The sequence below is a fragment of the Lineus longissimus genome, chromosome 18 (assembly GCF_910592395.1).
Source record: "Lineus longissimus chromosome 18, tnLinLong1.2, whole genome shotgun sequence".
Taxonomy (NCBI): Eukaryota; Metazoa; Nemertea; class Pilidiophora; order Heteronemertea; family Lineidae; genus Lineus; species Lineus longissimus.
The window spans coordinates 12,829,710-12,856,423 of NC_088325.1; the positions used below are offsets into that span (position 1 = coordinate 12,829,710).

General features: G+C 40.9%; 3 protein-coding genes across 3 annotated transcripts; all 3 read right to left on the reverse strand.

Annotated features, from left to right (window-relative positions):
* Positions 1-419: 419 nt before the first annotated feature.
* On the reverse strand, positions 420-6,815 carry LOC135502100 (uncharacterized). The gene is made up of 10 exons (XM_064794662.1): positions 6,746-6,815; positions 6,127-6,287; positions 5,533-5,701; positions 4,844-5,010; positions 3,971-4,130; positions 3,488-3,675; positions 2,805-3,170; positions 2,394-2,636; positions 1,789-1,888; positions 420-1,363 (listed from the first exon to the last, which is right to left on the reverse strand). The coding sequence occupies exons 1-10, from the start codon at positions 6,754-6,756 to the stop codon at positions 859-861; spliced, it is 2,070 nt and encodes a 689-aa protein (XP_064650732.1). The 5' UTR covers positions 6,757-6,815; the 3' UTR covers positions 420-858.
* A 1,731-nt stretch (positions 6,816-8,546) lies between these two features.
* LOC135502087 (uncharacterized) lies at positions 8,547-18,761 on the reverse strand. The gene is made up of 11 exons (XM_064794631.1): positions 18,675-18,761; positions 17,701-17,866; positions 17,080-17,240; positions 16,513-16,681; positions 13,133-13,299; positions 12,497-12,656; positions 11,971-12,158; positions 11,369-11,746; positions 10,338-10,601; positions 9,890-9,965; positions 8,547-9,509 (listed from the first exon to the last, which is right to left on the reverse strand). Exons 1-11 carry the CDS (start codon positions 18,721-18,723, stop codon positions 8,987-8,989), a joined length of 2,301 nt encoding a protein of 766 aa, XP_064650701.1. The 5' UTR covers positions 18,724-18,761; the 3' UTR covers positions 8,547-8,986.
* A 694-nt stretch (positions 18,762-19,455) lies between these two features.
* LOC135502088 (uncharacterized) lies at positions 19,456-26,711 on the reverse strand. Its single transcript, XM_064794632.1, has 11 exons — positions 26,491-26,711; positions 25,281-25,452; positions 24,663-24,823; positions 24,072-24,240; positions 23,374-23,540; positions 22,734-22,890; positions 22,216-22,403; positions 21,659-22,036; positions 21,215-21,475; positions 20,648-20,741; positions 19,456-20,216 (listed from the first exon to the last, which is right to left on the reverse strand). The coding sequence occupies exons 1-11, from the start codon at positions 26,537-26,539 to the stop codon at positions 19,712-19,714; spliced, it is 2,301 nt and encodes a 766-aa protein (XP_064650702.1). The 5' UTR covers positions 26,540-26,711; the 3' UTR covers positions 19,456-19,711.
* Positions 26,712-26,714: the final 3 nt, after the last annotated feature.

Consider the following 26,714-nt stretch of genomic DNA (forward strand, 5'->3'; position numbering starts at 1 on the left):
TTCACTTTCATGAAGATTACATCAGATCACCCAGAGCTATGAAAATTCCATAGCCATAGATTTGTTTGCAGTATGTGTCTCATATGATTTAAACGCTTTGGCAAGACGCCCTTTCCCCATACAAGAAAGACCAACCATGTGAATGAGTTGGCCTAACATATATTCAAAAGACACCAAAAATATTTGATGTTTTCTTTATACCGGTACTGAGTCAAGGAAGGCATATCATTAGTAATATATCACTATTATATATGATATGGGATTTCCACCTAATCTATTAGGATGTTAAGTTTAAATGGACCTCCAGAAAGTAGTCGAGAACATCTTGATCATAAATTCGTGAAGAAGTTTTTTGACAAAAGCTATATTTTTTATTCATTCTTTAATTACAGTAGATTTCAGTAAATTTCAGCTGAAAATATAAGATTTTGATTTTTTTCAACAAGACAGTGAAAATATCAGATTTTTGTTTCCCCAAAACACCTCTCAAAAATTTTATTTACCAAACGTGACCCTCATCGGCGTGTTGTGATTGGCCCGCGTACTATTAAGCGCGGTATGATAAACTACCTACGGTATTCACAACGAAATCTACCAGTGGATAAATTTTTACAGGCCTACGAATATCCGTTTTGTTGAAAGTGTTGTTTTTTTATTTTTTTCACTATAATCAGCCGTGATTGCCTGACGTGACGATGCCGTATGCGATTCTTTCAAATCATCTATAAAATCTGAGAAATAAACTCATGATAGTCATTCTTTGAGTGGCAGTCCTTAAACATGATAGCTTTTAGTCTATAATAGTTTGTCTACACTCACTGATCAGTGAATGGTGACAGAGCTAACCTAAGTCTTACTTCAGATAGGTCTCATCTGTTCCGGGCTGAGCTCCCTGAAATCCAGATAGTCCTGATGGTTTACGGGATCCAGATGTGCATATGGTGACTCTTCACTATGAGGCGGATCGTCATTCGAGAGACTCTGAGTCTCTCTTGGGCCTCCGTGGGCCTGGTTTGAACCGCTCTCGGCCACGCTCTCGGTCGTGTTGTTGGGACCGAAGCTTCGCACGTCGTCATACGGTGCTTCGGGCACTGGATCCTGGAGATGACTCTGGTTCTTTCTGGATACATCCTGCCCCAACTCCGTCACATTTGCGTATGGAGAAGCGGGGTCTTGCTCGGTCATCGGAGAACTATATGTTCCATTAGGGATGAATGCATCATTGTCGTACAATGTCCCGACGTTGACGTAAGCTGAACCATTCTCAATTCCTGAGAATTCCACTCTTGTGTCGTCGTAACCTCCTGTGTCATTTGCAGGTCGAAGATTCCGTCTCTTCCCGAATCGCACCAGTCCAAGCTTCCTATAGGCAAGTAAAAGTTAATTAGAGTATATGTCGTAGGCGTATGGTTGTCCATGGCTGTGCTGGTTGTCCAACACGTACATGTTTATATACTTGTGGCTCCAGCATAGTATCCTCGTGTATATTTTCGCCATTATCATAATCTTTATAATGAGAAGATAAAGTAAGTTAAATACACCCCGGGGAGAATTTTCGCGCCCGACCCAAGTGGTGGAGTGGCGAAATATACTTGGCATACTTTTCAGCCGACGGAGTCACTTGATGAAAATGAGCAACCTGCAAAGAGCACGTCAGTGATTCTTTTTTCAAATACTACGATTGTAAAATGTAACGATCATATCTTGGATTAGTTCCGATTTCCAATAAATAGTATTGTAGTTTTAGTTCTAATTTTGCTTTAACATGACTAATAAATCGAAGCTTACCACAGAGCAACACCCAAAATGATAGCTGTTGCCGCCACTATGATTGCTCCAACTAGCCCGCCGACGACAACATCAACATCAACTGCAACTGCAACTGCCACTGCAACGAAAACACCCAAAACATAGAATAGGTCTTCAGTACGTCCCTGGTTCTATGCCTGCGGGGGGGGGGGGGGGATGTTTAACAGTTATACGAGTATTTTTGGACAGATTGACCCTAACCTCAAACCAAACATTCCCCTACAACTGGGACACATATAACTCAGGATACATTGAACATCATTTAGATCAGGGACACCTAAAACATGGGATGCATATAACCTAGGACGTGTAGAACTCGGGACGCATAGGACCAACAACACACAGGGACGACCCATGAAATCTGTTCTGTTTTTGAACCAAGATCAACCGATCTCGCAACTTAAGATAATATCTTCATCTATGGGTAATGACAGCAGTTAATAAAATTGACCAATAGTACTGGTCATCACACGTGACAACACAACACACTATAGGAGGAGTACATTTAGCCTCCATACTGACCGATTACGTGCACTTCATGTACCAGCTAGAAGCGAAGCTAGATTCATTAGTGAGCATGTTACCTGACGCAGATGTAGTTGAATCTGTTTGATCGGTTGTCACGGAAACTGGAGTGGTGATTGGTTCTGAAACTTCACCCTTGGTAGAGCTTTCAGTTGCGGTATTAGTTACCAATACAGTGGTCGTGTCGGTAGGGTCACCTTGAGAAGTGACGCTTGTGGTCGCTGTTGTTGATGTTGATGATGTTGTCGTTGGTGTTGTCGTTAGGTTGTAGCAGCTTAAAGACACAGCTATGCTAGCAGGGACTGAAATTGAAACGATCACAAATATCAATCAATGATATATTAAAATCTCATCCTGAGATCAGGCTTTTTTACTCCTATCGATAGGCAGAGTATATGAAAACCACTGGTTATGTGATGGTTGTAAGTCTAGTCGTTCTAATTCTTGTGATGACGTTTTGTATCTCATACCTCTTATTTCAAGTCGGAACTTTCCGCTTCCTGTAGCACCATTCGACTTGAATTCCATCGTCATTGATGTTGCATTTGTTTTATAAGGTCCAGGGTCTGAATCATCCCCGTAGAATTGGAGACGGTAGAATGTACTACTCGTTATCCCTTGGAATGACAGTGTTTCGCTGTGGTTTTCCTGGAATCTCTTGTGGTGGATATATATTGAGAACTCTATGATGGTATTCGAGGTCATAGTGCACAAATGATGTGTCTGCGCCTCGTAGTTGAAGAGCTGAGGGAATCCTTGGCTGTGAAGGAAGAATCTTCCAAAAGATTTCGATGCGTTTGGTGTGTAGAGTGTCGAATTGATGTCATACGCAGGAACTGAAGATTTAAGAAGTAACTTCAGGTTGATCACTTACTTGAGAGAAAATAAGACATCAATAACGAAAAACTGCATGATTCATTCGCTACAAGTAACCCACTTAAATTTGATTGATGTTTGAGAGGCTAAAGAATACATGCCGACAATAAACCACGCAGCAGTTTTAGCAAGAATAGAGAAAGAATTCTTGGTTTTAGTAATAATATACATGTGCATGTAATAACTTGTATAACTAATGATTTAGGCCATACGTTGTTAAGTAAGCACTTTACTTTCATCAATTTCATCTATTCAAGACATCTTTGGCTTTACTTACATTTATCCGGGCTGCAAACAACGCCTGCCGTATCCTTTGTCTGGCATGCTTTGACGCCACCTCCCCAGCCGTAGGGTATTGGACACTTCTCTATGCTCCATTCGTCTCCCTTACACCCGGGGTTCCTCAGGTGTATCGAACCATTGCCTTGGCCGAATTCAGCTGGCTCTGTCACACGGATGGCATCACTGAATGTACAAAAATCTCTATCATACTGGAATTTATCAAAGGTGTACATGCGATCAGAGTAGCGAGCTTCGGGAAATCAAAGAATCGCCCCCATGCCGTAACGAGTCCGTATCAATTTTACCTATGTCAACATAACCTGTGACGCGACCTTACGCGAAATAGATACCCGATTCGGAAATTTTTTGATTTCCCAAAAATCCCTATTATTTCCTGATATTAGCCGATCACTGATGAAATCATTGGGTATGTGCTCCTCATGTATGTATTAACGATTGTTGATCAAAATCTACTCACACAAAACCAAGCTGTTGGCACACAACCCTGGCGCTCGCAAGGTTCCATTCTCCATCCTTTCTGTCACAGATGACGCCCCATTTACCGTACTTCAACAGCTCTACACTTCCTGCTGATGTATTACCACCGGTCAGGCGGATATCGAAAGGTTGCTGGGTTTCTGTAGGAATGAAGAGAAAAAAATGTGACATGTTATTGCCGAAATTATACCTGAAATAGGCGAGGATTAGAGTAAAATTGCATGTTAGGGAAGTGCCTCTTTTCTCATATATGAGAACACAAATTCGTCGGGAGTGACTCTTCCCTTAATGCTGTTGTGGCTGGTGGGCTTTAGGCCTATCATAATTGTTTTTGTCAGTCCTCTTATGGCTGCACTGCATTTGCCATGGGCAACTTGGATGGCAATTAATAAGTTGGACATTAAAAGGTAACATACCCGGGGCCAATCACACTTGAGGGGTTAAGGGAGGGGGGCGTAGGAGTCCATGAGCTCTCTCCTATTTTGAGACAAATATAATCCCCTTTGGTTTCCGCCGCCAACGTCCTATATGATCTCTGAGGTAAAGGGGAACTGTAGGCTGGAGCTGGGGCGGGAGAGTCAAATTGGTAGTCTTTGGGTGACCATAACATACACAGTTTTGGGCCTGGGTTGTGTTTGTTTCAGCGATAATCATATTCCTAATACAACGCGAATATAGTTTTGTTTCGAAGTACTGTAAGATGTGAGAGATTTCTACCGGCGACTTCTTGTGACATTATTTGGCCTATACCTGGCTTCTGCCTATAGTTTTCCTTTTACATGGGACTCTTCTTCACCCCTAATGGTCGTTGATGACAATCTACTGTAAATGTTTCAGCACATTATGAACTTACCACTATCAAGGTTGCATTCGACTAGTGGGTATCTCGTCTTGTCGGTGCATTCTGATATTGGAATCACACTGCATCCTCTCAAGGTCTGTTCTGTCCCTGTACACTTGAGCTCGCCATCGGCAACATTAGGGAGGCTACCACTCATGCCAGTGGTAGCTTTGACGCCGCTGAAAATATGCACGATTTACAACATGAGCGGACATTTTGTTGTTGCTGTCACTTGCTGCTGTGACTAATGAGGTAAGAGAAATAACTGTAAATGTGGTAAGTAAATCCTCTAGCGCGATGTTTGTAATGATTGGCTCTGATGAGTGTAACTGAAAATTTATTTGAAGCCCTCAATGTTTGCCCTTGTGCTCCTCAGGCCTCCATTAATTTATTCCTCAGTGTCCACCGAGAGGATATCACCCGGGCTCGAGTAATGTATTGTTGTAAACTAATTGTCTTCCGAAGAATAAAACATTATTTAACTGATAAATTTCACCCAGGATGCAATCCATCCGAACATCAGAGTCTCGTAAACATGACTCTGATAAAAAGATATGCCTATCAAGAACTCAATATCAAATTCTATCCGCCGTCAATACTCTTTAGAGATGTGTTGTTCAACGCAGATGTTCCTTTGCTGTCCTCGTGCTGGTGTGGACATTACCTATCCAAGGCAATGCCACACGTCAGCCTGGACTCACCTGTATCCAAGCTGCCTACAGACAACCTCAGAACCCTCTTTACTCCAAAGGTTGTAACATTGTGCAAACCATGGCTGCTTCGTATTCCCCTGAAACGTTTGCCGTACCTCAACTATACCCTTATTAGCAGCAGAACCGTTCAGACGGACATCAAATGAACCATTGAAGGCTGGCAGAAAAATAAGGTTTATGTAAGTCGTTCAATATTTCAGACTCAACAAATACGGAGGGCCGTTAACGGAAAATTTTTACACCTGGAAGGATCCTCTCGGTAAATTTAAACTAGTTATACGAGAAGGGGAGATCTCTCGCACTCTTTCCTTTCCTCTGGCTACGCCTATAGTTTTCCTGATGATGTTATATCTCATCGAAAATTTGACACGATGTATTGGATATTTGAGGGTCCGCATAATGTATTGTTGTGCAACATTTTCATGAAATTACTCCGGACATTTTGAAAACTTTATATGTGTGCCATTTAACATCTTCACTCTCAGCTCATGTTTGACATGTACAGTAGTTACCTTTTTAAAGCAATTACTGCGGTAACAGTAGTAAACATCGTGAAGCCCACTAATATTTCTGTGCATTTACCTGGATTCCGTAAGCAGGTGACACTGACAAGTTGGTTGATTTCGCAGGATCCTGAGAGGCTGTAACTGCAGTCTGCGAGGTTTGTCTCTGTCCCCAAACAGCGGACGTCAAAGAGGATTGGGTCAATTGCATCAATCTCATTACCAGTGGAGGCCGCATTACTGCATGCAAAGATATTTAGAAATTCCAGAGTATAACATTGTGGAAACTTATCGACAGAGTGCTAAACTAATAAAAAACAATTATTTTCGCAAAATCATTACTCTAGACATGTGATAGAAGTAATCTTAATTCTCAATGATAATTGGACAGTTAAATTTTTTTAGTCCCTTCATTGGAGTACTATTATTTCACTTGGACTGTAAAATCTGTTTTGTTTTAAGATTAGAAAATACGCCATGCGAATGCTGTTCTATACTTAATCATGCTGTTGGAATGGTCTAGTGGGTACACCTTTCTCTTTTCTAGCAGGCCTACGGTGTTACTGTATCTTAAAAACGGATATGGGATGCTATTCTATACACATTTCTTCTTCTCCAAATTTGCAAACTTGAGCATGTGGGAACAAGTTTTATGTTGCACACACGATTGGGTCATTTTATCCAAAACAAGCACTCACAGAAATCCCATCTGCCGACAGGTAACATTCGCCTCCTCAAACCCCCATGAGCTGTTCCAACATATCGTCTTACTTGAGCCCTGGCCTACTGGTAATCCGTTGACGCTAACTCTGACCGTTCCGCTGGTAGCACCAGCGCCGACAAAATATACAACCACTATGTCTTTGCCACCTGGAACAAAAAATATCAATCGCATGCCCCGGTTAGATAAAGAAGACGTAAATGCACTCACAGAAATCCCATCTGCCGACAGGTAACATTTGCCTCCTCAATCCCCCATGAGCGGTCCCAACATATCGTCTTACTTGGGTGTACTGGTAATCCATTGACGCGAACTCTGACCGTTCTGCTGGTAGCACCAGCGCCGACAAAATATACAACCACTATGTCTTTGCCACCTGGAACAAAAATAAACCAGTCGCATGCCCCGGTTAGATAAGGAAGTCCCAAATGCACTCAAAGAAATAACAATACCATATCCTGGGTTTATTGATGATCCATTGACGCCAACTTTGACAACTCCATGCACTGGTAGCATCTGAGATGGTAAAGTGTACAACTACTATGTCCTTGCAATCTAGTGAAGCAAATAACAAATTTCTCCCAGGTTTGATGCAAAAACGCAGATTCTTTTGGAGTGCAATTGTAGTGGTGCAAATCGAACCACATTCATCAATATGACGTTCATCTTGTACTTGACCTCCATGAATATGATGGAAGCACATAAATAGAATGAATGTCCAGTGTTCGACATGAATCTGTAGTATTTGAAATGAAACTGTAGTACATGTATTTATTTGCAATAGAACTGTGATTTTCGCAATACATGTAAATTGTAAAATTCGAAATGGGGAACTGTTATATTGACAATAAAGTTGTGAAATTCGAAATGAAACTGTAAAATTTGAAATGAAACTGCAGTATTCACAATAAAAGGTGATATTCGAAATGAAACTGTAAAAAATTGAAATCATAATATATCGACCGAAATGAAACTATGATATTCGAAATAAAAGTGTTTTTGAAATGAAGCAGTAATATTCGAACTGAAACCTTTAAATTCAGAATGAAATTTCAAATTAAAATTTTGAATAGTGAGCTTATATACTTCCTGTTTACTTTATATCCGAGATTGAACCACGTGACGTAACATGACGTACCTACGAACTTGAAGAGTAAAAGTACCAACAGCGGGAGAAGTCTGCCCATCGTGACTGAAATCCAACTTTGGCTTGTCAAACTGTCTCCAAGAACCTCCGTTCTCCCTAATATCACTTTCATGAATATCACTTTTGATCACCCAGAGCTTTGAAAATTCCATAGCCATAGATTTTTTCGTAGTATGTGTCTTATATGATTTAAACGCTTTGGCAAGACGCCCTATCCCCATACAAGGAAGACCAACCATGTGAATGAGTTGGCCTAACTAACATCAATTCAAAAGACACCCAAAATGAATGTTTGATGTTTTTTTTATACCAGTACTGAGTCAAGGAAGGAATACCATTAGTAATATCCCTATTATATATGATTTGCCGTGTCTTTATGATTATATGACATTTTCCGCTTGGTTCCAAGATGTCTTTTGCTCTGTCACAGAAGTCGACGGAGTAATAGTATAATCTTTTTAGCTGCCACATAATTTCCACCTAATCCATTTGGAAGTTAATTTTGAATGGACCTCCAAAAAGTAGTCGAGAACAATCTTGATCATAAATTCGTGAAGAAGTTTTTTGACAAAAGCTATATTTTTTATTCTTTCTTTAATTACAGTAGATTTCAGTAAATTTTCGCTGAAAATATTAGATTTTGATTTTTTTCAACAAGACAGTGAAAATATCAGATTTTTGTTTCCCCAAAACACCTCTCAAAAATTTTATTTACCAAACGTGACCCTCATCGGCGTGTTGTGATTGGCCCACGTACTATTAAGCGCGGTATGATAAACTACCAGCGGCATATTCACAATGAAATCTACCAGTGGATAAATTTTTACAGGCCTACGAATATCCGTTTTGTTGAAAGTGTTGTTTTTTTATTTTTTTCACTATAATCAGCCGTGATTGCCTGACGTGACGATGCCGTATGCGATTCTTTCAAATTATCTATAAAATCTAAGAAATAAACTCATGATAGTCATCCTTTGAGTGGCAGTCCTTAAACGTGATAGCTTTAGTCTATAATAGTTTGTCTACACTCACTAATCAGTGAATGGTGACAGAGCTAACCTAAGTCTTACTTCAGATAGGTCTCATCTGTTCCGGGCTGAGCTCCTTGAAATCCAGATAGTCCTGATGGTTTACGGGATCCAGATGTGCATATGGTGACTCTTCACTGTGAGCCACATTGTCATACGAGTGACTTTGAGTCTCACTTGGGCCTCCGTGGGACTGGTTTGAACCGCTCTCGGCCACGCTCTCGGTCACACACTCGGACACGCTCTCGGCCGTGTTGTTGGGATCAAGGCTTCTCACGTCGTCATACGGAGCTTCGGGCACTGGATCCTGGAGATGAATCTGGTTCTCTCTTGATACATCCTGCCCCAACTCACGCACATTTGCGTATGGAGAAGTGGCGTCTTGGTCGGTCATCGGAGAACTACCATCAAGGATGAATGCATTATTGACGTACTCCGTCCTGACGTTGGCGTAAGCTGATCTATCATCAATTCCAGTAAATTCAACTCTCGTGTCCTCGTAACCTCTCGTGGCCCTTGCGGGTCGAGGACTCTGTCTCTTCCCGAATCGTAACAGTCCAAGCTTCCTATAGGTAAGTAAAAGTATCATTAGATCTTATAAGTATGTGTCACTCCTAGTAGTTGTCCATGGATGTGCTGGTTGTACAACAACACCGTGGTTCCAGCATATAGCCTAGTTTATATTTTCCCCATTATCGCAATCTGTAAAATGTGTAGGGTAATGATTCACTCGGGTAGAATCTGAAAGCCCGATCCTAGCGAACAAAAGTTGACATACTTTTTATGGAGACATACTATCTGGTATGAGCATCCTGCAAATAGATTTGCCAGTGACCATCAAATATTACGATATTGTCGAAATTGGAGTTCCTATTTGTATGTTTGTTCTTCATTCTACTTTTGATTCACATTTTGTTTTAACCTGACTGATTAAAGTGTTGCTTACCACAGAACAACGCCTAAAATGATAGCTATCATCGCCACAATGATTGCTCCAAATAGCCCGCCGACGACAACATCAACTGCAACGAAATCACCCAAAAAGGAAATTGCATTTATAATACATCGACGACAGAAAAAAAGTTATTGAACAAGAGCTATCGTAACAGGTCGATTTGCTCCTTTGACTGAGGATGCAGTTGGACTAAGATTTGATAAAGATGAAATCAAGAAGATGAAAAACAGTGATGATTGTTCATTGCTGGAGACAATGGAGACAAAATTCTCGGACAAAACGGCAAAAGCTCCGAGTTTTAAAGATAAAAAGTTTAACAAGTTGATTCAAAAGAAGCAATATTCCCTTGTCAGACAACCCGTTACCCAATCTTTCTGTTCCTTGGAATCCTCAAGGTCCCACCCGGTACGTAACTTATTCGAAATGACTTAAGTCTCACCATGCAGTGACTGGGTTCTTAATTTCACACCCCTTCCACGTTCCTTGAAGTGACTTTTGCGATGCATACCTATTGTCATGCATTGTGTGGAAGGTGGTAAATTCTTTTTGGATGTGTTGGCAATGGACGTGTCGGATGGTACAGTCTGTGTGCTGGTCACAGATGTAGCAGGTGGTAGAATTGTTGTAGACGTGGTTGTTGCAGTCGATGGAATAGTCGGAGTCCGACTGGAGCACGACAAAGCGATGTCTGCACCATTTGGGACTAAAAGGATAAATTGGCGTAAATCAGGTACAGGTTAACAGAAAAGTCATCTTATGCTAACAAGACAAAAACAAAACAAAGAGTGACCGTAGTCTGTAAACGACTTTTCAGCTCATGTAGAGTTGTCGACAAACACAGGTAAACCCTGGTCAAGTATTATTTGGGACGTAGATCGCTCCGTTCGACAATACATCAGCTGACGGAGCTCTTCCCATTGCGATGACGAAAAACTTTAAAAAAGGGAAGGGGTAGAGCCACCACCCAGGGTGCGATTTGGAAGTGACGGGTTTAGATCATTTGCTTCTTGGGAAAAGGCATCCTGAAAAATCGTAGCCCTCTGACCAAAAGGTCGTGCGCGTGCGCCCCCATCTTAATTTTTCACGAAAATCTACTTGTATATTGGCAGTCGGGTCATGGTACAAATGAAGTGAGTCTGTGCCTCATAGCTGAATATTTGACTCTTAAGGAATAATCTACCTGAATTATTCTTAAGTTAAAGATGTTTGAACTTCACTGACGCCTTTAATAAGGGCGCCTGTATCATACAGCTGGCTGATCTTCCTCCATCGGAAAAGCGTAGGCTTTGGTAAATGTGACTTTTAGTTTAGATGATGTTGATGACGAGAAGTCATACATCTTTTGATTCAATACGCATTGCAAAAAAAACCTATCTCTATCTCGTGTTTTCTCAAAATTCTTAATCATTTAAAAGGAGGTATGGGTGAGCTAAGTTTCGTGATTCCGGTTATAACGTTTGGAACTCATACCTCTTATTTCAAGTCGGAACTTTCCCTTTCCTGTAGCACCGTTCGACTTGAATTCCATCGTCAGTGATTTGGTACTTATTGTATAAGGTCCAGGGTTCGAATTATCCCCGAAGAGTTGGAGATTGTAGAAGGTACTACTCGTTGTCTGGGTATCAATGCCTTGAAATGACAGTGTTTCCCAATGGTTTTCCTTGAACCTCTTGTAGTGGATGTATATTGAGAACTCTATGATGGTATTCGAGGTCATGGTGCACAGATGATGTGTCTGCGCCTCGTAGTTGAAGAGTTGAGGGAATCCTTGGCTGTGAAGGAAGAATCTTCCAAAAGATTTCGATGTCTTTAGTGTCCACATTGTTATACTGATGTCATACGCAGGAACTGATGATGAAGAAAAAAACAATAAGTTTGATCATTAACTGGAGATGAGAAAGACACAAAATATTACAACCTACGTTAATTTGCTACATATTCGCATCAGGTGACGTTTTATATTGTAATTAACATGGATATTAAATCTTTTACAGTCCTAAAAAACTCGACGTTCGCCGTACAAACTCGGCTGGAAACAACGCCTTCCATATCTTTTGTCTGACGTGCCTTACATTTATCCGGGCTGCAAACAACGCCTGCCGTATCCTTTGTCTGGCATGCATTGACGCCACCTCCCCAACCGTATGGTATTGGACACTTCTCTATGCTCCATTCGTCTCCCTTACACCCGGGGTTCTTCAGGTGTATTGAACCATTGCCTTGGCCGAACTCAGCTGGCTCTGTCACACGGATGGCATCACTGAATGTACAAACATTTCTATCATACTGGAATTTATCAAAGGTGTTCATGAGATCAGAGTAGCGAGCTTCGGGAAATCAAAGAATCACCCCCATGCCGTAACGAGTCCGTATCAATTTTACCTATGAGGTAACATAATCTGTGACGCGACCTTACGCGAAATCGATACCGATACGGACGATTTTTTGATTTCCCAAAAGTCCCTATTATTTCCTGAACAAAACAAATTCAGAAACAGAGAGTGTCCAAGATATTTGATATTACCCGATCACTAATGAAATCATTGGGTATATGCTCCTCATGTATGTATTAAATATTGTTGATCAAAATCTACTCACACAAAACCAAGCTGTCCGCACGCAACCCTGGCGCTCGCAAGGTTCCATGCTCCATCCTTTTTATCACAAATCACGCCCCATTTACCGTACTTCAACAGCTCTACACTTCCTGCTGATGTATTACCACCGGTCAGGCGGATATCGAAAGGTTGCTGGGTCTCTGTAGTATTGAAAAGGACAGATTTTGACGTGTTTTATAGGTTAAAGCAATGTCTGAAAGATAACGCCAAAGAAAGATGAGAACGAAATCATATTTTCGGGAAAAGCCTCTTTTTCTCATGTACTAACTGTAATTAAGAATAGAATAAGAATATTTTTTTACCAGTAATGCCCACTGATCTTAATTTCCATTCAATGGGCCCCCCTATGATATCACGTGGTGTAGTTAGGTGTTTGGTCAGTTCTGAATGTATTTCAAATGTGATGTCATCCCATAGGCCTTGAGTTATGAGTGGAAATGAGCACGGAAATTCATGATGCATGGGGTATGTGTGGCCCCTCCTACATGAATAGATAACAAGCCTGATGTATGGACTGTTAATCTTAGGAAATAAATTACATATGAGAAGCAAATTCGTTGGGAGTGGCAACAACCAACTGAGTGTAAATATTTCAGCATTTTAAATATGAACTTACCACTATCAAGGTTGCATTCGACTAGTGGGTAAGTCGTCTTGTCGGTGCATGATGATGTATTAATCACACTGCATCCTCTCAAGGTCTGTTCTGTCCCTGTACACTTAAGCTTTCCACCGACAACATTAGGGAGACTACCACTAATACCAGTGGTAACTTTGACTCCGCTGAAAATATGCACGATTTACAACAAGAGCGGACATTTTGTTGTTGCTGTCACTTGCTGCTGTGACTAATGAGGTATAAGAGAAATAACTGTAAATGTGGTAAGTAAATCATCTAGCGCGATGTTTGTAATGATTGGCTCTGATGAGTGTAACTGAAAGTTTGTTTGAAGCCCTCAATGTTTTCCCTTGTGCTCCTCAAGCCTCCATTAATTTATTCCTCAGTGTCCACCGAGAGGATATACCCGGGCTAGAGTAATGTATTGTTGTAAACTAATTGTCTACCGAAGAATAAAACATTATTTAACTGAATAAATTTCACCCAGGATGCAATCCATCTGAACATCAGAGTCTCGTATACATGACTCTGATAAAAAGATATGCCTATCAAGAACTCAATATCAAATTCTATCCGCCGTCAATACTCTTTAGAGATGTGTTGTTCAACGCAGATGTTCTTTTGCTGTCCTCGTGCTGGTGTGGACATTACCTATCCAAGGCAATGCCACACCCCTGCGAAATTCGACTGGAAATTGTCGGCAAAAGCCGGCAATTTCCACCTAATTCCAAACTATTTTTCCTTGCCAGGAGGCTGGAATTAGCTGGAAATTCCAGAAAATGTCAGGGCTGGAGTTTGGCGGTATTTTGGTAAATGGCAGTGCCAGAAAATGCCAGCTCTGGAAAAAGCTGGCATAAGCTGGCATTAGCTGGAACCTAATTTCCAGAGCTGGAATTAGGTGGAAAAATCTTGACCCAGGCCTTCTAGCTGATTACCATAATGTCAGGGCTGTCATTTATTGGAAATAGCTGGCATTAATTGACATTAGCTGGAAATTACAAATTCAGCATGCAACGAGGAATGTCAGGGCTGTCATTTATTGGAAATAGCTGGCATTAGTTGACATTAGCTGGAAATTACAAATTCAGCATGCAACGAGGAATGTCAGGGCTGTCATTTATTGGAAATAGCTGGCATTTGTTGACATTATCTGGAAATTACAAATTCAGCATGCAACGAGGAATGCGATTGTATCCTCAGAATTGTCATTTGCTGTCATTTATTGGAAACAGCTGACATTTGTTGACATTAGCTGGAAATTAAGAATTCAGTATGCGACCGGGCTGGACCCAAACCTTCGAGCTCATTTACCAATGTCAGGGTTGTCATATATTGGAAATAGCTGGCATTTGTTGACAATTTAATATTGAGTATGTGACCTGCTCTACGTTTGAATCGATCAGAGCGCTGCACACTAATAAACAGACGTTTTTTGTCACTCAACAGTGACTATGATTAGAATCGTTGTGATATGCAACAAGAAGATCTCTTGTCGTGGAGTAAAACCAATAATCGCTTAGTTTTGACTTTGCTGATTGCAATCTTGTCACACGCACCTGCGATTATCACCACAGACAGGCAATTTTTCACATGCAAACATGATTGCATGTTGATTTTGCTTGATCCCAGGCCGTGCGATTTCCAATTCTAATTTAATTTTGATGGCATCTGCAATTATAACTGCAAACAGGCAATTTCTGTCACACAGAAATATGATTAAAGGTTGCAGGTTGATTTTGCTTCCAACAGAGGTTGCTAGGATGACCAGTTCTTGTTGCGGGCGCCTGAAATTATCTATGCAAACAAGTGATTTATGTCACTTGCAAACATGATTGCTGTGGCATTATCAAGTTTTGAGCATATGCCACTGACCTAATCCCTTAGTTTTCTGACACAATCTTGTCATACTGTTATAATGTAAATATCATTCTTGGTGTGTGTTGACCATGGACTTACACGAGCATAAGAGGCCCATCATATAAAACGTAAGATTATTGCTTCACTCAGAGGCTCCTTGCAGACACCTCTGCCAGGCGGACACTTCCCCATTGCAGATGGTTTAAGTTGCCACATGACCTGGGTTGGAGTGCTCGTCAATGCCGACTGGCGTCGTCAGGGCTCAATGCCCATCCTGGAGACAGCACGTCATTTACATCTTAGCTAATTGTGATCACTTGATACGATGACGTCATTGACAATCACTGACAGGAAAATTTTGCCTCTCGTTTAATAATATAGATAGTGCAAAGTATTCACATTGTAATATTGATTCGAAAGTTTGAGGATCATGGATTGACCAGATTGGTGTGAATTGCCCCAGGGCCCAATGGAACATATGTGTACCAATTTTAAGTCCAGACTTTATGAAACGTGCCGCGCTAACAATACGGCCGCCACCGACGATGGACGCCACATCATCGCATAGGCTCACAAGGTGAGCCAAATAAAAAAGAGGTGCCGTTTTAACTGGATACCGTGACATCAACATGATGTTAACCACACATAGCACACTCTGTCACTTTGATGTCTTGAGGGCAGGGTTAAAGACGGGGACTGACGTCCAGAATGGATGTCCAAATAACATCACTGCACGACCTTGAAAAGAACGATGGAGCAAGCCGACTGTTGATTGACTCCATCACTTACATGAGTCATGAGCTGTGGACATCTCCCATGCAAAATCTTACAGTTATGATACCGTCCGGGTCCACGATCATGCATACAATAATACAGGCTTACAGCACATACACTGATTCAGGCTTCTTCATATGCTAAAAAAACAACCTCAAGGCCTGTCCAGATTACCCTTTTGGCATTCATTTGAATCCTTATGTGTTCCGATTCAATTTGTGTAAACTTTGGATATCTTGATATCGAATTCGGGGTAAAAATCAAGAAATAAGAAGAGCTCCCGCATGATTTCTTTGTTTGACTTGAAAATTCAAACCTACTAGTTCCTGTCTGAGGTGTAATGCATCATGGGATAGGTCAGGTGATAAGACCACATGATAGAATTGCATAACATAATAGCAATTTGCATAATGCCAGCAAATGCCAGCTTTTTCCAACAATTGTCAGAAACATCGAATTTGAAATTTCCAGCTAATTCCAGCTCTGACAATCTCATAGTAAAGTGACAGAGATTTCCAGCGCTGGAACTTTTACGAAAAGTAAAGTTCCAGAAAATGCCAAGAATTTCCACCCCATGGATAAAGTTCCAGTTTTTGTCAGCTTTTGCCAGCTATAACTTTTCGATGAAACTCTCTAAATTCAAAGTGTCAGCTTATTCCAGCCAAGAGCTGGAAATTCCAGCTATTTCCAACAAAATCCACCTAAGGTAAAATTCATTTCGCAGGGGCACGTCAGTCTGGACTCACCTGTATCCAAGCTGCCTACAGACAACCTCAGAATCCTCTTTACTCCAAAGGTCGTGACATTGTGCATACCACGGTTGCTTTGCATTTCCTTGATATGTCTGCCTGAACTCGACTATACCATTATGAGCAGCTTGACCGTTCAGACGGACATCAAATAGGCCATTAAAGGCTGGCAGAAAAATAAGGTTTATGTATTAAGTCGTTCAATATTTCAGACTCAACAAATACGAAGGACCTTTAACGGTCAATTCTTACACCCTGAAGGATTTTCTCGGAAAATTTAAACTATGAGTTATCCGAGAAGGGGAGATCTGTCGCACTCTTTCCTTTCCTCTGGCTACGCCTATAGTTTTCCTGATGATGTTATATCTCATCGTAAATTTGAGACGATGTATTGGATATTTGATGGTCCGCATAAAGTATTGTTGTGCCACATTTTCATGAATTCCTACTCCGGACATTATGATAACTTTACATGCATGTGTACCATTTAACATCGTCCGTCTCAGCTCATGTTTGACTTGGTCAGTAGTTACCTAAGGCCTACTAATAGTTCTGTTCGTTTACCTGGATTCCGTAAGCAGGTGACACTGACAAGTAGGTTACTTTGGCAAGTTCCTGAGAGGCTGTAACTGCAGTCTGCGAGATTTGTCTCTGTCCCCGAACAGCGGACGTCAAAGATAATAGGGGGAATTACATCACTAACTTTACCAGTGGAGGTCGCTTTTCTGCATGCAAAGATATTTAGAAAATCCAGAGTATAACATTGTGGAAGCTTATCGACAGAGCGCTTAACTAATCAAAAACATTTATTTTCGCAAAATCATTACCCTAGACATGGGATAAAAGTAATTTTAATTCTCGATGATAATTGGACACTTTAAAATTTTTTAGTACCTTCATTCGAGTACTATTATTTCACTTGATCTGCAAAATCTCTGTTTTGTTTTAAGATTAGAAAATACGCCATGCGAATGCTGTTCAATATCTGATCATACTGTTGGTATGGTCTAGTGGGTACACCTTTCTCTTTTCTAGCAGGCCTAGGTGTAACTGTGTCCAAAAAACGGATATGGGATGCTAGTCTATACACATTTCTTCTTCTCCAAATTTGCAAATTTGACCATGTGGGCAAAAGTTTTATGTTGCACACACGATTTGGTCATTTTATCAAAAACAAGTACTCACAGAAATCCCATCTGCCGACAGGTAACATTCGCCTCCTTCATCCCCCATGAGCTGTTCCAACATATCGCCTTAGTTGGGACTGTTCGTGATCCGTTGACGCGAACTCTGACCGTTCCGCTGGTAGCACCTGAGTTGGCAAAATATACAACCACCATGTCTTTGCCACCTGGAACAAAAAACACCAGTCGCATGCCCCGGTTAGATAAAGAAGTCCCAAATGCCCTCACAGAAATACCATCTGCCGACAAGTAACACTGGCCCCCTTCAGCCCCCATGAGCTGTCCCAACGTAGTGTCCTTGGTTTATTGATGATCCATTGACGCCAACTTTGACACTCCATGCACTGGTAGCATCTGAGATTACAAAGTGTACAACCACTATGTCCTTGCAGTCTAGTGAAGCAAATAACAAATTTGTCCCAGGTTTGATGCAAAACGCAGATTCTTTTTGACTGCAATTGTAGTGGTGCAAATCGAACCACATTCATCAATATGATGTTCATCGTAGTTGTAGTCGACCTCCATGAAGTTCATTGTAGTTGTAGTTGACCTCCATGAATATGATGGAAGCACATGAATGAAGGCCCAGTGTTCGACATGAAACTGTAGTATTTGAAATGAAACTGTAGTGTGATTTTCGCAATACATGTAAAGTGTAAAATTTTAAATGGGAACTGTAATATTGACAATAAAATAGTGAAATTCGAAATGAAACTGTAATATTTGAAATGAAACTGCAGTATTATCAATAAAAGGTGATATGCGAAATGAAACTGTAAAAAATTGAAATCGTACTATATCGACCGAAATGAAACTATGATATTCGAACTAAAAGTGTTTTTGAAATAAAGCAGTAATATTCTAACTGAAACCTTTATATTCAGAATGAAATTTCAAATTCAAATTTTAAATAGTGAGCTTATATACTTCCTGTTTACTATCCGAGATAGAACCACGTGACGTAACATAACGTACCTACGAACTTGAAGAGTAAGAGGACCAACAGCGGGAGAAGTCTGTCCATCGTGACTGAGGTCCAACTTTGGCTGGTCCAACTTTCTCCAAGAACCTACGTTCTCCCGACCACTCTCATGAAGATAATATCAGATCACACAGAACTTGGAAAATTCCACAGCCATAGACTTTTTTGTAGTATATGTCTTATATGATTTAAACGCTTTGGCAAGACGCCCTGTGCCCATACAAGAGAGACCAACCATGTGAATGAGTTGGTCTAACATAAATTCAAAAGACACCAAAAATGAATGTTTGATGTTTTCTTTATACCAATACTGAGTCAAGGAAGGAATACCATTGGTAATATCACTATTATATATGATTTGCTGTGACTTTATCATGATATGACATTTTCCGCCCGGTTCCAAGATGTCTTTTGCTCAGGCACAGAAGTCGACTCCCTCGGAGTGATATAATTGTGTGGGTCTAATATATACATCTTTTTAGCTGCCACATAATTTCCACCTAATCCATTTGGAAGTTAATTTGGAATGTACCTCAAGAAAATAGTCGAGAACATCTTGATCATAAATTCGTGAAGAAGTTTTTTGACAAAAGCTATATTTTTTATTCATTCTTTAATTACAGTAGATTTCAGTAAATTTCAGCTGTAAATATAAGAATTTGATTTTTTTTTCAACAAAACAGTGAAAATATTAGATTTTTGTTTCCCCAAAACACCTCTCAAAAATTTTGTTTACCAAACGTGACCCTCATCGGCGCATTGTGATTGGCCTACGTACTATTAAGCGCGGTATGATAAACTAGCCTACGAATATGTGCGTTTTGTTGAAAGTGTTGTTTTTTATTTTTTTCACTGTAATCAGCCGCGATTGCCTGACGTGTTTCTTTCAAATTATCTATAAAATCTAAGAAATAAACTCATGATAGTCATCCTTTGAGTGGTAGTCCTTAAACATGATAGCTTTAGTCTATAATAGTTTGTCTACACTCACTAATCAGTGAATGGCGACAGAGCCAACCGAAGTCTTACTTCAGATAGGTCTCATCTGTTCCGGGCTGAGCTCCCTGAAATCCAGATACTCCTGATGGCTTACGGGATCCAGATGTGCATATGGTGACTCTTCACTGTGAGCCACATTGTCATTCGAGAGACTTTGAGTCTCTCTTGGGCCTCCGTGGGCCTGGTTTGAAGCGCTCTCGGCCACGCTCTCGGTCGTGTTGTTGGGACCGACGCTTCGCACGTCGTCATACGGTGCTTCGGGCACTGGATCCTGGAGATGACTCTGCTTCTCCCTGGATACATCCTGCCCCAACTCCCGCACATTTGCGTATGGAGAAGCGGGGTCTTGCTCGGTCATCGGAGAACTATATGTTCCATCAGGGATGAATGCATCATTGTCGTACAATGTCCCGACGTTGGCGTAAGCTGAACCATTCTCAATTCCTGAGAATTCCACTCTTGTGTCGTCGTAACCTCCTGTGTCATTTGCAGGTCGAAGATCCCGTCTCTTCCCGAATCGCACCAGTCCAAGCTTCCTATAGGCAAGTAAAAGTTAATTAGAATCTTATAAGTATATAGTCGTAGGCGTATGGTTGTCCATGGCTGTGCTGGTTGTCCAACACGTACATGTTTTTATACTTGTGGCTCCATCATCCTCGCCAATATATTTTCGCCATTTTCATAATCTTTATAATGAGAAGATAAAATAAGTTAATACACCCCGGGAAGAATTTTCCCGCCCGACCCAAGTGGTGGAGTGGCGAAATATACTTGGCATACTTTTCAGTCGACGGAGTCCCTTGATGAAAATGAGCAACCTGCAAATAGCACGTCAGTGACTCTTTTTTCAAATACTACCATTGTAAAATGTAACGATCATATCTTGGATTAGTTCCTATTTCCAATAAATAGTATTGTAGTTTTAGTTCTATTTTTGCTTTAACATGACTAATAAATCGGAGCTTACCACAGAGCAACACCCAAAATTATAGCTATTGCCGCCACTAGGATTGCTGCAACTAGCCCGCCGACGACAACATCAACATCAACTGCAACTGCAACTGCAACGAAAACACCCAAAACATAAAATAGGTCTTCAGTACGTCCCTGGTTCTATGCCTGCGGGGGGGGGGGGGGGTATGTTTAACAGTTGTACGAGTATTTTTGGACAGATTGACCCTAACCTCAAACTAAACATTCCCCTACAACTGGGACACATAGAACTCAGGATACATTGAACATCATTTAGATCAGGGACACATAGAACATGGGATGCATATAGCCTAGGACGTGTAGAACCCAGGACGCATAGGACCAATAACACACAGGGACGACCCATGAAATCTGTTCTGTTTTTGAACCAAGATCAACCGATCTCGCAACTTAAGATAATGTCTTCATCTATGGGTAATGACAGCAGTTAATAAAATTGACCAACACAACACATGAGTACATTTAGCCTCCATACTGACCGATTACGTGCACTCCATGTACCAGCTAGAAGCGAAGCTAGATTCATTAGTGAGCATGTTACCTGACGCAGACGTGGTTGAATTTGTTTGATTGGTTGTCATGGAAACTGGAGTGGTGATTGGTTCTGTAACTTCGACTTTGGTAGAGCTTCCAGTCGAGGTATTAGTTACCAATACAGTGGTCGTGTTGGTAGGGTCACCTTGAGAAGTGACGCTTGTGGTCGATGTTGTTGATGTTGATGATGTTGTCGTTGGTGTTGATGTTGTCGTTGGTGTTGACGTTAGTTTGGAGCAGTTTAAAGACACAGCTATGCTAGCAGGGACTGAAATTGAAACGACCACAAATATCAATCAATAATATATTAAAATCTCATCCTGAGATCAGGCTTTTTTACTCCTATCGACAGGCGGAGTATATCGAAAACCACTGGTTATGTGATAGTTGTAAGTCTATTTCAATCAGGCTAGTCGTTCTAATTCTTGTGATGACGTTTTGCATCTCATACCTCTTATTTCAAGTCGGAACTTTCCGCTTCCTGCAGCGCCATTCGCCTTGAATTCCATCGTCATTGATTTGGTATTTTTTGTATAAGGTCCAGGGTCTGAATCATCCCCGTAGAGTTGGAGACGGTAGAATGTACTACTCGTTGCCTGGGAATCATTAGCTTGGAATGACAGTGTTTCGCTGTGGTTTTCCTGGAATCTCTTGTAATGGATATATATTGAGAACTCTATGATGGTATTCGAGGTCATGGTGCACAAATGATGTGTCTGCGCCTCGTAGTTGAAGAGCTGAGGGAATCCTTGGCTGTGAAGGAAGAATCTTCCAAAAGATTTCGATGCGTTTGGTGTGTAGAGTGTTGAACTGATGCCATACGCAGGAACTGAAGAGGAAGAAAAACATTAAGGTTGATCATTCACTGGAGACGAGAAAGACTAAGGTTGCAATAGTTGGTTACCGAAATTTGCTATAGTATTGGGGCAGCAGTTCAGGTTTATAATGTAATATTAACACAGATGTAAGATTTTTACACCACGTAAAAGACCACCACGTTCGCCTTACATTTATCGGGGCTGCAAACAACGCCTCCCGTATCCTTTGTCTGGCATGCTTTGACGCCACCTCCCCAGCCGTATGGTCTTGGACACCTCTCTATGCTCCATTCGTCTCCCTTACACCCGGGGTTCTTCAGGTGTATTGAACCATTGCCTTGGCCGAACTCCGCTGGCTCTGTCACACGGATGGCATCACTGAATGTATAAAAATCTCTATCATACTGGAATTTATCAATAGTGTTCATGAGATCCGAGTAGCGAGCTTCGGGAAATCAAAGAATCGCCCCCATGCCATAACGAAACCGTATCAATTTTACGAATGAGGTAACTTAATCTGTGACGCGACCTTACGGGAAATCGTTAACGATACGGAGGATTTTTTGATTTCCCAAGAGTCCCTATTATTTCCTGACCAAAACAAATTAGAAACAGAGAGTGTCCAAGATATTACCGGATCACTAATGAAATCATTGGGTATGTGCTCCTCATGTATGTATTAAAGATTGTAGATCAAAATCTACTCACACAGAACCAAGCTGTCGGCACACAACCCTGGCGCTCGCAAGCTTCCATTCTCCATCCCTATCACAAATGACGCCCCATTTACCGTACTTCAAGAGCTCTACACTTCCTGCTGATATATTACCACCGGTCAGGCGGATATCGAAAGGTTGCTGGGTCTCTGTAGTATTGAAAAGGACAGATTTTGACGTGTTTTATAGGTTAAAGCAATGTCTGAAAGATAACGCCAAAGAAAGATGAGAACGAAATCATATTTCGGGAAAAGCCTCTTTTTCTCATGTACTAACTGTAATTAAGAATAGAATAAGAATATCTTTTTACCAGTAATGCCCACTGATAGTAATTTCCGCTCAATGTGCCCCCCCCCCCCATGATATCACGTGGTGTGGTTAGGTGTTTGGTCAGTTCTGAATGTGTTTCAAATGTGATGTCACCCCATAGGCCTTGAGTTATGATTTTAAATGAGCACGGAAATTGATGATGCATGGGGTATGTGCGGCCCCTCCTACATGAATAGATAACAAGCTTGCTGTATGGACTGTTAATCTTCGGAAAGAAATTACTATATATTAGAAGCAAATTCGTCGGGAGTGACAACAACCAACTGAGAGTAAATATTTCAGCATTTTAAATATGAACTTACCATTATCAAGGTTGCATTCGACTAGTGGGTAAGTCGTCTTGTCGGTGCAGTCTGATGTTGGAGTCATACTGCATCCTCTCAAGGTCTGTTCTGTTCCTGTACACTTGAGCTCTCCAGCTCCAACATTAGGGAGGCTACCACAAATGCCAGTGGTAGCTTTGACTCCGCTGGAAATATGCATGATTCACAACATGAGCGGACATTTTGTTGTTGCTGTCACTTGCTGCTGTGACTAATGAGGGAGGCCTATACGAGAAATAACTGTAAATGTGGTAAGTAAATCCTCTAGCGTGATGTTTGTAATGATTGGCTCTGATAAGTGTAGCTGAAAGTTTCTTTGGAGCCCACAATGTTTTCCCTTGTGCTCCTCAAGCCTCCATTAATTTATTCCTCTGTGTCCACCGAGAGGATATCACCCGGGCTAGAGTAATGTATTGTTGTAAACTAATTGTCTTCCGAAGAATAAAACATTATTTAACTGAATAAATTTCACCCCGGATGCAATCCATCCGAGCATCAGAATCTCGTATACATGACTCTGATAAAAAGATATGCCTATCAAGAACTCAATATCAAATTCTATCCGCCGTCAATACTCTTTAGAGATGTGTTGTTCAACGCAGATGTTCTTTTGCTGTCCTCGTGCTGGTGTGGACGTTACCTATCCAAGGCAATGCCACACGTCAGTCTGGACTCACCTGTATCCAAGCTGCCTACAGACAACCTCAGAATCCTCTTTACTCCAAAGGTTGTAACAAGGTGCAAACCATGGCTGCTTTGTATTCCCCTGAAACGTCTGCCGTGCCTCGACTAAACCTTTATCAGCAGCTGAACCGTTCAGACGGACATCAAAGAGACCATTAAAGGCTGGCAGAAAAAGAAGGTTTATGTTAGTCGTTCAATATTTCAGACTCAACAAATACGAAGGACCGTCAACGGAAAAATTTTACACCTGGAAGGATCCTCTCGGTAAATTTAAACTAGTTATACGAGAAGGGGAGATCTGTCGCACTCTTTCCTTTCCTCTGGCTATGCCTGTAGTTTTCCTGACGATATTATATCTCATCGAAAATTTGAGACGATGTATTGGATATTTGATGGTCCGCATAATGTATTGCTGTGCCACATTTTCATGAAATTACTCCGGACATTATGATAACTTTACATGTATCCATTTAACATCTTCACTCTCAGCTCATGTTTGACTTGGTCAGTAGTTACCTTTTTAAAGCAATTACTCGGTAAGTAGAAAACATAGTAAAGGCCTACTAATAATTCTGTTCGTTTACCTGGATTCCGTAAGCAGGTGACACTGACAGTTAGCTTGCTTTGGCAGGGTCTTGAGAGGCTGTAACTACAGTCTGCGAGGTTTGTCTCTGTCCCCGAACAGCGTACGTCAAAGATAATAGGGGGAATTACATCACTATCTTTACCCGTGGAGGTCGCTTTTCTGCATGCAAAGATATTTATAAATTCCAGAGTATAACAATGTAGAAACTTATCGACAGAGCGCTAAACTAATAAAAACATTTCCTTTTCGCAAAATCATTACTCTGGACATGTGATAGAAGTAATCTTAATTCTCGATGATAATTGGACATTTAAATTTTTTTTAGTCCCTTCATTGGAGTACTATTATTTCACTTGGACTGTAAAATCTGTTTTGTTTTAAGATTAGAAAATACGCCATGCGAATGCTGTTCTATACTCAATCATGCTGTTGGAATGGTCTAGTGGGTACACCTTTCTCTTTTCTAGCAGGCCTAGGTGTAACTGTATCCTAAAAACGGATAGGGATGCTATTCTATACACACTTCTTCTTCTCCAAATTTGCAAACTTTACCCTGTGGGCAAAAGTTTTATGTTGCACACACGATTGGGTCATTTTATCAAAAATAAGCACTCACAGAAATCCCATCTGCTGACAGGTAACATTCGCCTCTTCCATCCCCCATGAGCTGTCCCAACACATCGCCTTACTTGAGTCAGCGCCTACTGGTAATCCGTTGACGCTAACTCTGACCGTTCCGCTGGTAGCACCTGAGCCGGCAAAATATACAACAACTATGTCTTTGCCACCTGGAACAAAAAATATCAATCGCATGCCCCGGTTAGATAAAGAAGACGTCAATGCACTCACAGAAATCCCATCTACCGACAGGTAGCATTTGCCTCCTGCATCCCCCATGAGTGGTCCAAACATATCGTCTTACTTGAGCTTGTTGGGTATCCGTTGACGCAGACTTTGACTTTTCCGCTGATAGCACCTAATCTGGGAAAATACAGGACCACTAAGTCTTTACTACCTAGAACAAAAAATAAACCAGTCGCATGCCTCGGTTAGACAAGGAAGTCCCAAATGCACTCACAGAAATACCATCTGCCGACAAGTAACACTCGCCCCCTTCAGCCCCCATGAGCTGTCCCAACGCAGTGTCCTGGGTTTATTGATGATCCATTGACGCCAACTTTGACACTCCATGCACTGGTAGCATCTGAGATTGCAAAGTGTACAACCACTATGTCCTTGCAGTCTAGTGAAGCAAATAACAAATTTGTCCCAGGTTTGAAACAAAAATGCAGATTCTTTCGAGTGCAATAGTAAGTGATGCAAATCGAACCACATTCATCAATATGACGTTCATCTTGTACTTGACCTCCATGAATATGATGGAAGAACATAAATAGAATGAATGCCCAGTGTTCGACATGAAACTGTAGTATTTGAAATGAAACTGTAGTACATGTATTAATTTGCAATAGAACTGTGATTTTCGCAATACATGTAAAGCGTAAAATTTTAAATTTGGAACTGTAATATTGACAATAACATTGTGAAATTCAAAATGAAACGATGAAATTTGAACTGAAATTGCAGTATTCACAATAAAAGGTGATATTCGAAATGAAACTGTAAAAAATTTAAATCATACTATATCGACCGAAAAGAAACTATAATATTCGAACTAAAAATGTTTTTGAAATAAAGCAATAATATTTGAACTGAAACCTTTATATTCAGAATGAAATTTCAAATTCAAATTTTGAATAGTGAGCTTATATACTTCCTGTTTACTATATATCCGAGATAGAACCACGTGGCGTAACATGACGTACCTACGAACTTGAAGAGTAAAAGTACCAACAGCGGGAGAAGTCTGCCCATCGTGACTGAAGTCCAACTTTGGCTGTCAAACTTTCTCCAAGAACCTCCGTTCTCCCTAATATCACTTTCATGAAGATCACATCAGATCATCCAGAGCTTTGAAAATTCCATAGCCATAGATTTGTTTGCAGTATGTGTCTCATATGATTTAAACGCTTTGGCAAGACGCCCTATG

What these genes read in the sequence shown, in the direction of transcription:
- LOC135502100 (XM_064794662.1), bottom strand. An exon ending in CACCTGCTTACGGAATCCAG is followed by an intron (nt 5,702 to 6,126) that starts GTAAATGCACAG and finishes TTTTTCTGCCAG; the next exon opens with CCTTCAATGGTTCATTTGAT. An exon ending in TGCCAACAGCTTGGTTTTGT is followed by an intron (nt 3,676 to 3,970) that starts GTGAGTAGATTT and finishes TTGTACATTCAG; the next exon opens with TGATGCCATCCGTGTGACAG.
- LOC135502087 (XM_064794631.1), bottom strand. Translation starts at nt 18,723, where the DNA reads ATGGACAGACTTCTCCCGCTGTTGGTCCTCTTACTCTTCAAGTTCGTA. An exon ending in CTTACTCTTCAAGTTCGTAG is followed by an intron (nt 17,867 to 18,674) that starts GTACGTTATGTT and finishes TTTTTGTTCCAG; the next exon opens with GTGGCAAAGACATGGTGGTT. An exon ending in TGTCGGCAGATGGGATTTCT is followed by an intron (nt 17,241 to 17,700) that starts GTGAGTACTTGT and finishes CTTTGCATGCAG; the next exon opens with AAAAGCGACCTCCACTGGTA.
- LOC135502088 (XM_064794632.1), bottom strand. Translation starts at nt 26,539, where the DNA reads ATGGGCAGACTTCTCCCGCTGTTGGTACTTTTACTCTTCAAGTTCGTA. An exon ending in TGTAGGCAGCTTGGATACAG is followed by an intron (nt 23,541 to 24,071) that starts GTGAGTCCAGAC and finishes GCATATTTCCAG; the next exon opens with CGGAGTCAAAGCTACCACTG. An exon ending in TTCAACCACGTCTGCGTCAG is followed by an intron (nt 20,742 to 21,214) that starts GTAACATGCTCA and finishes TTTTCGTTGCAG; the next exon opens with TTGCAGTTGCAGTTGATGTT.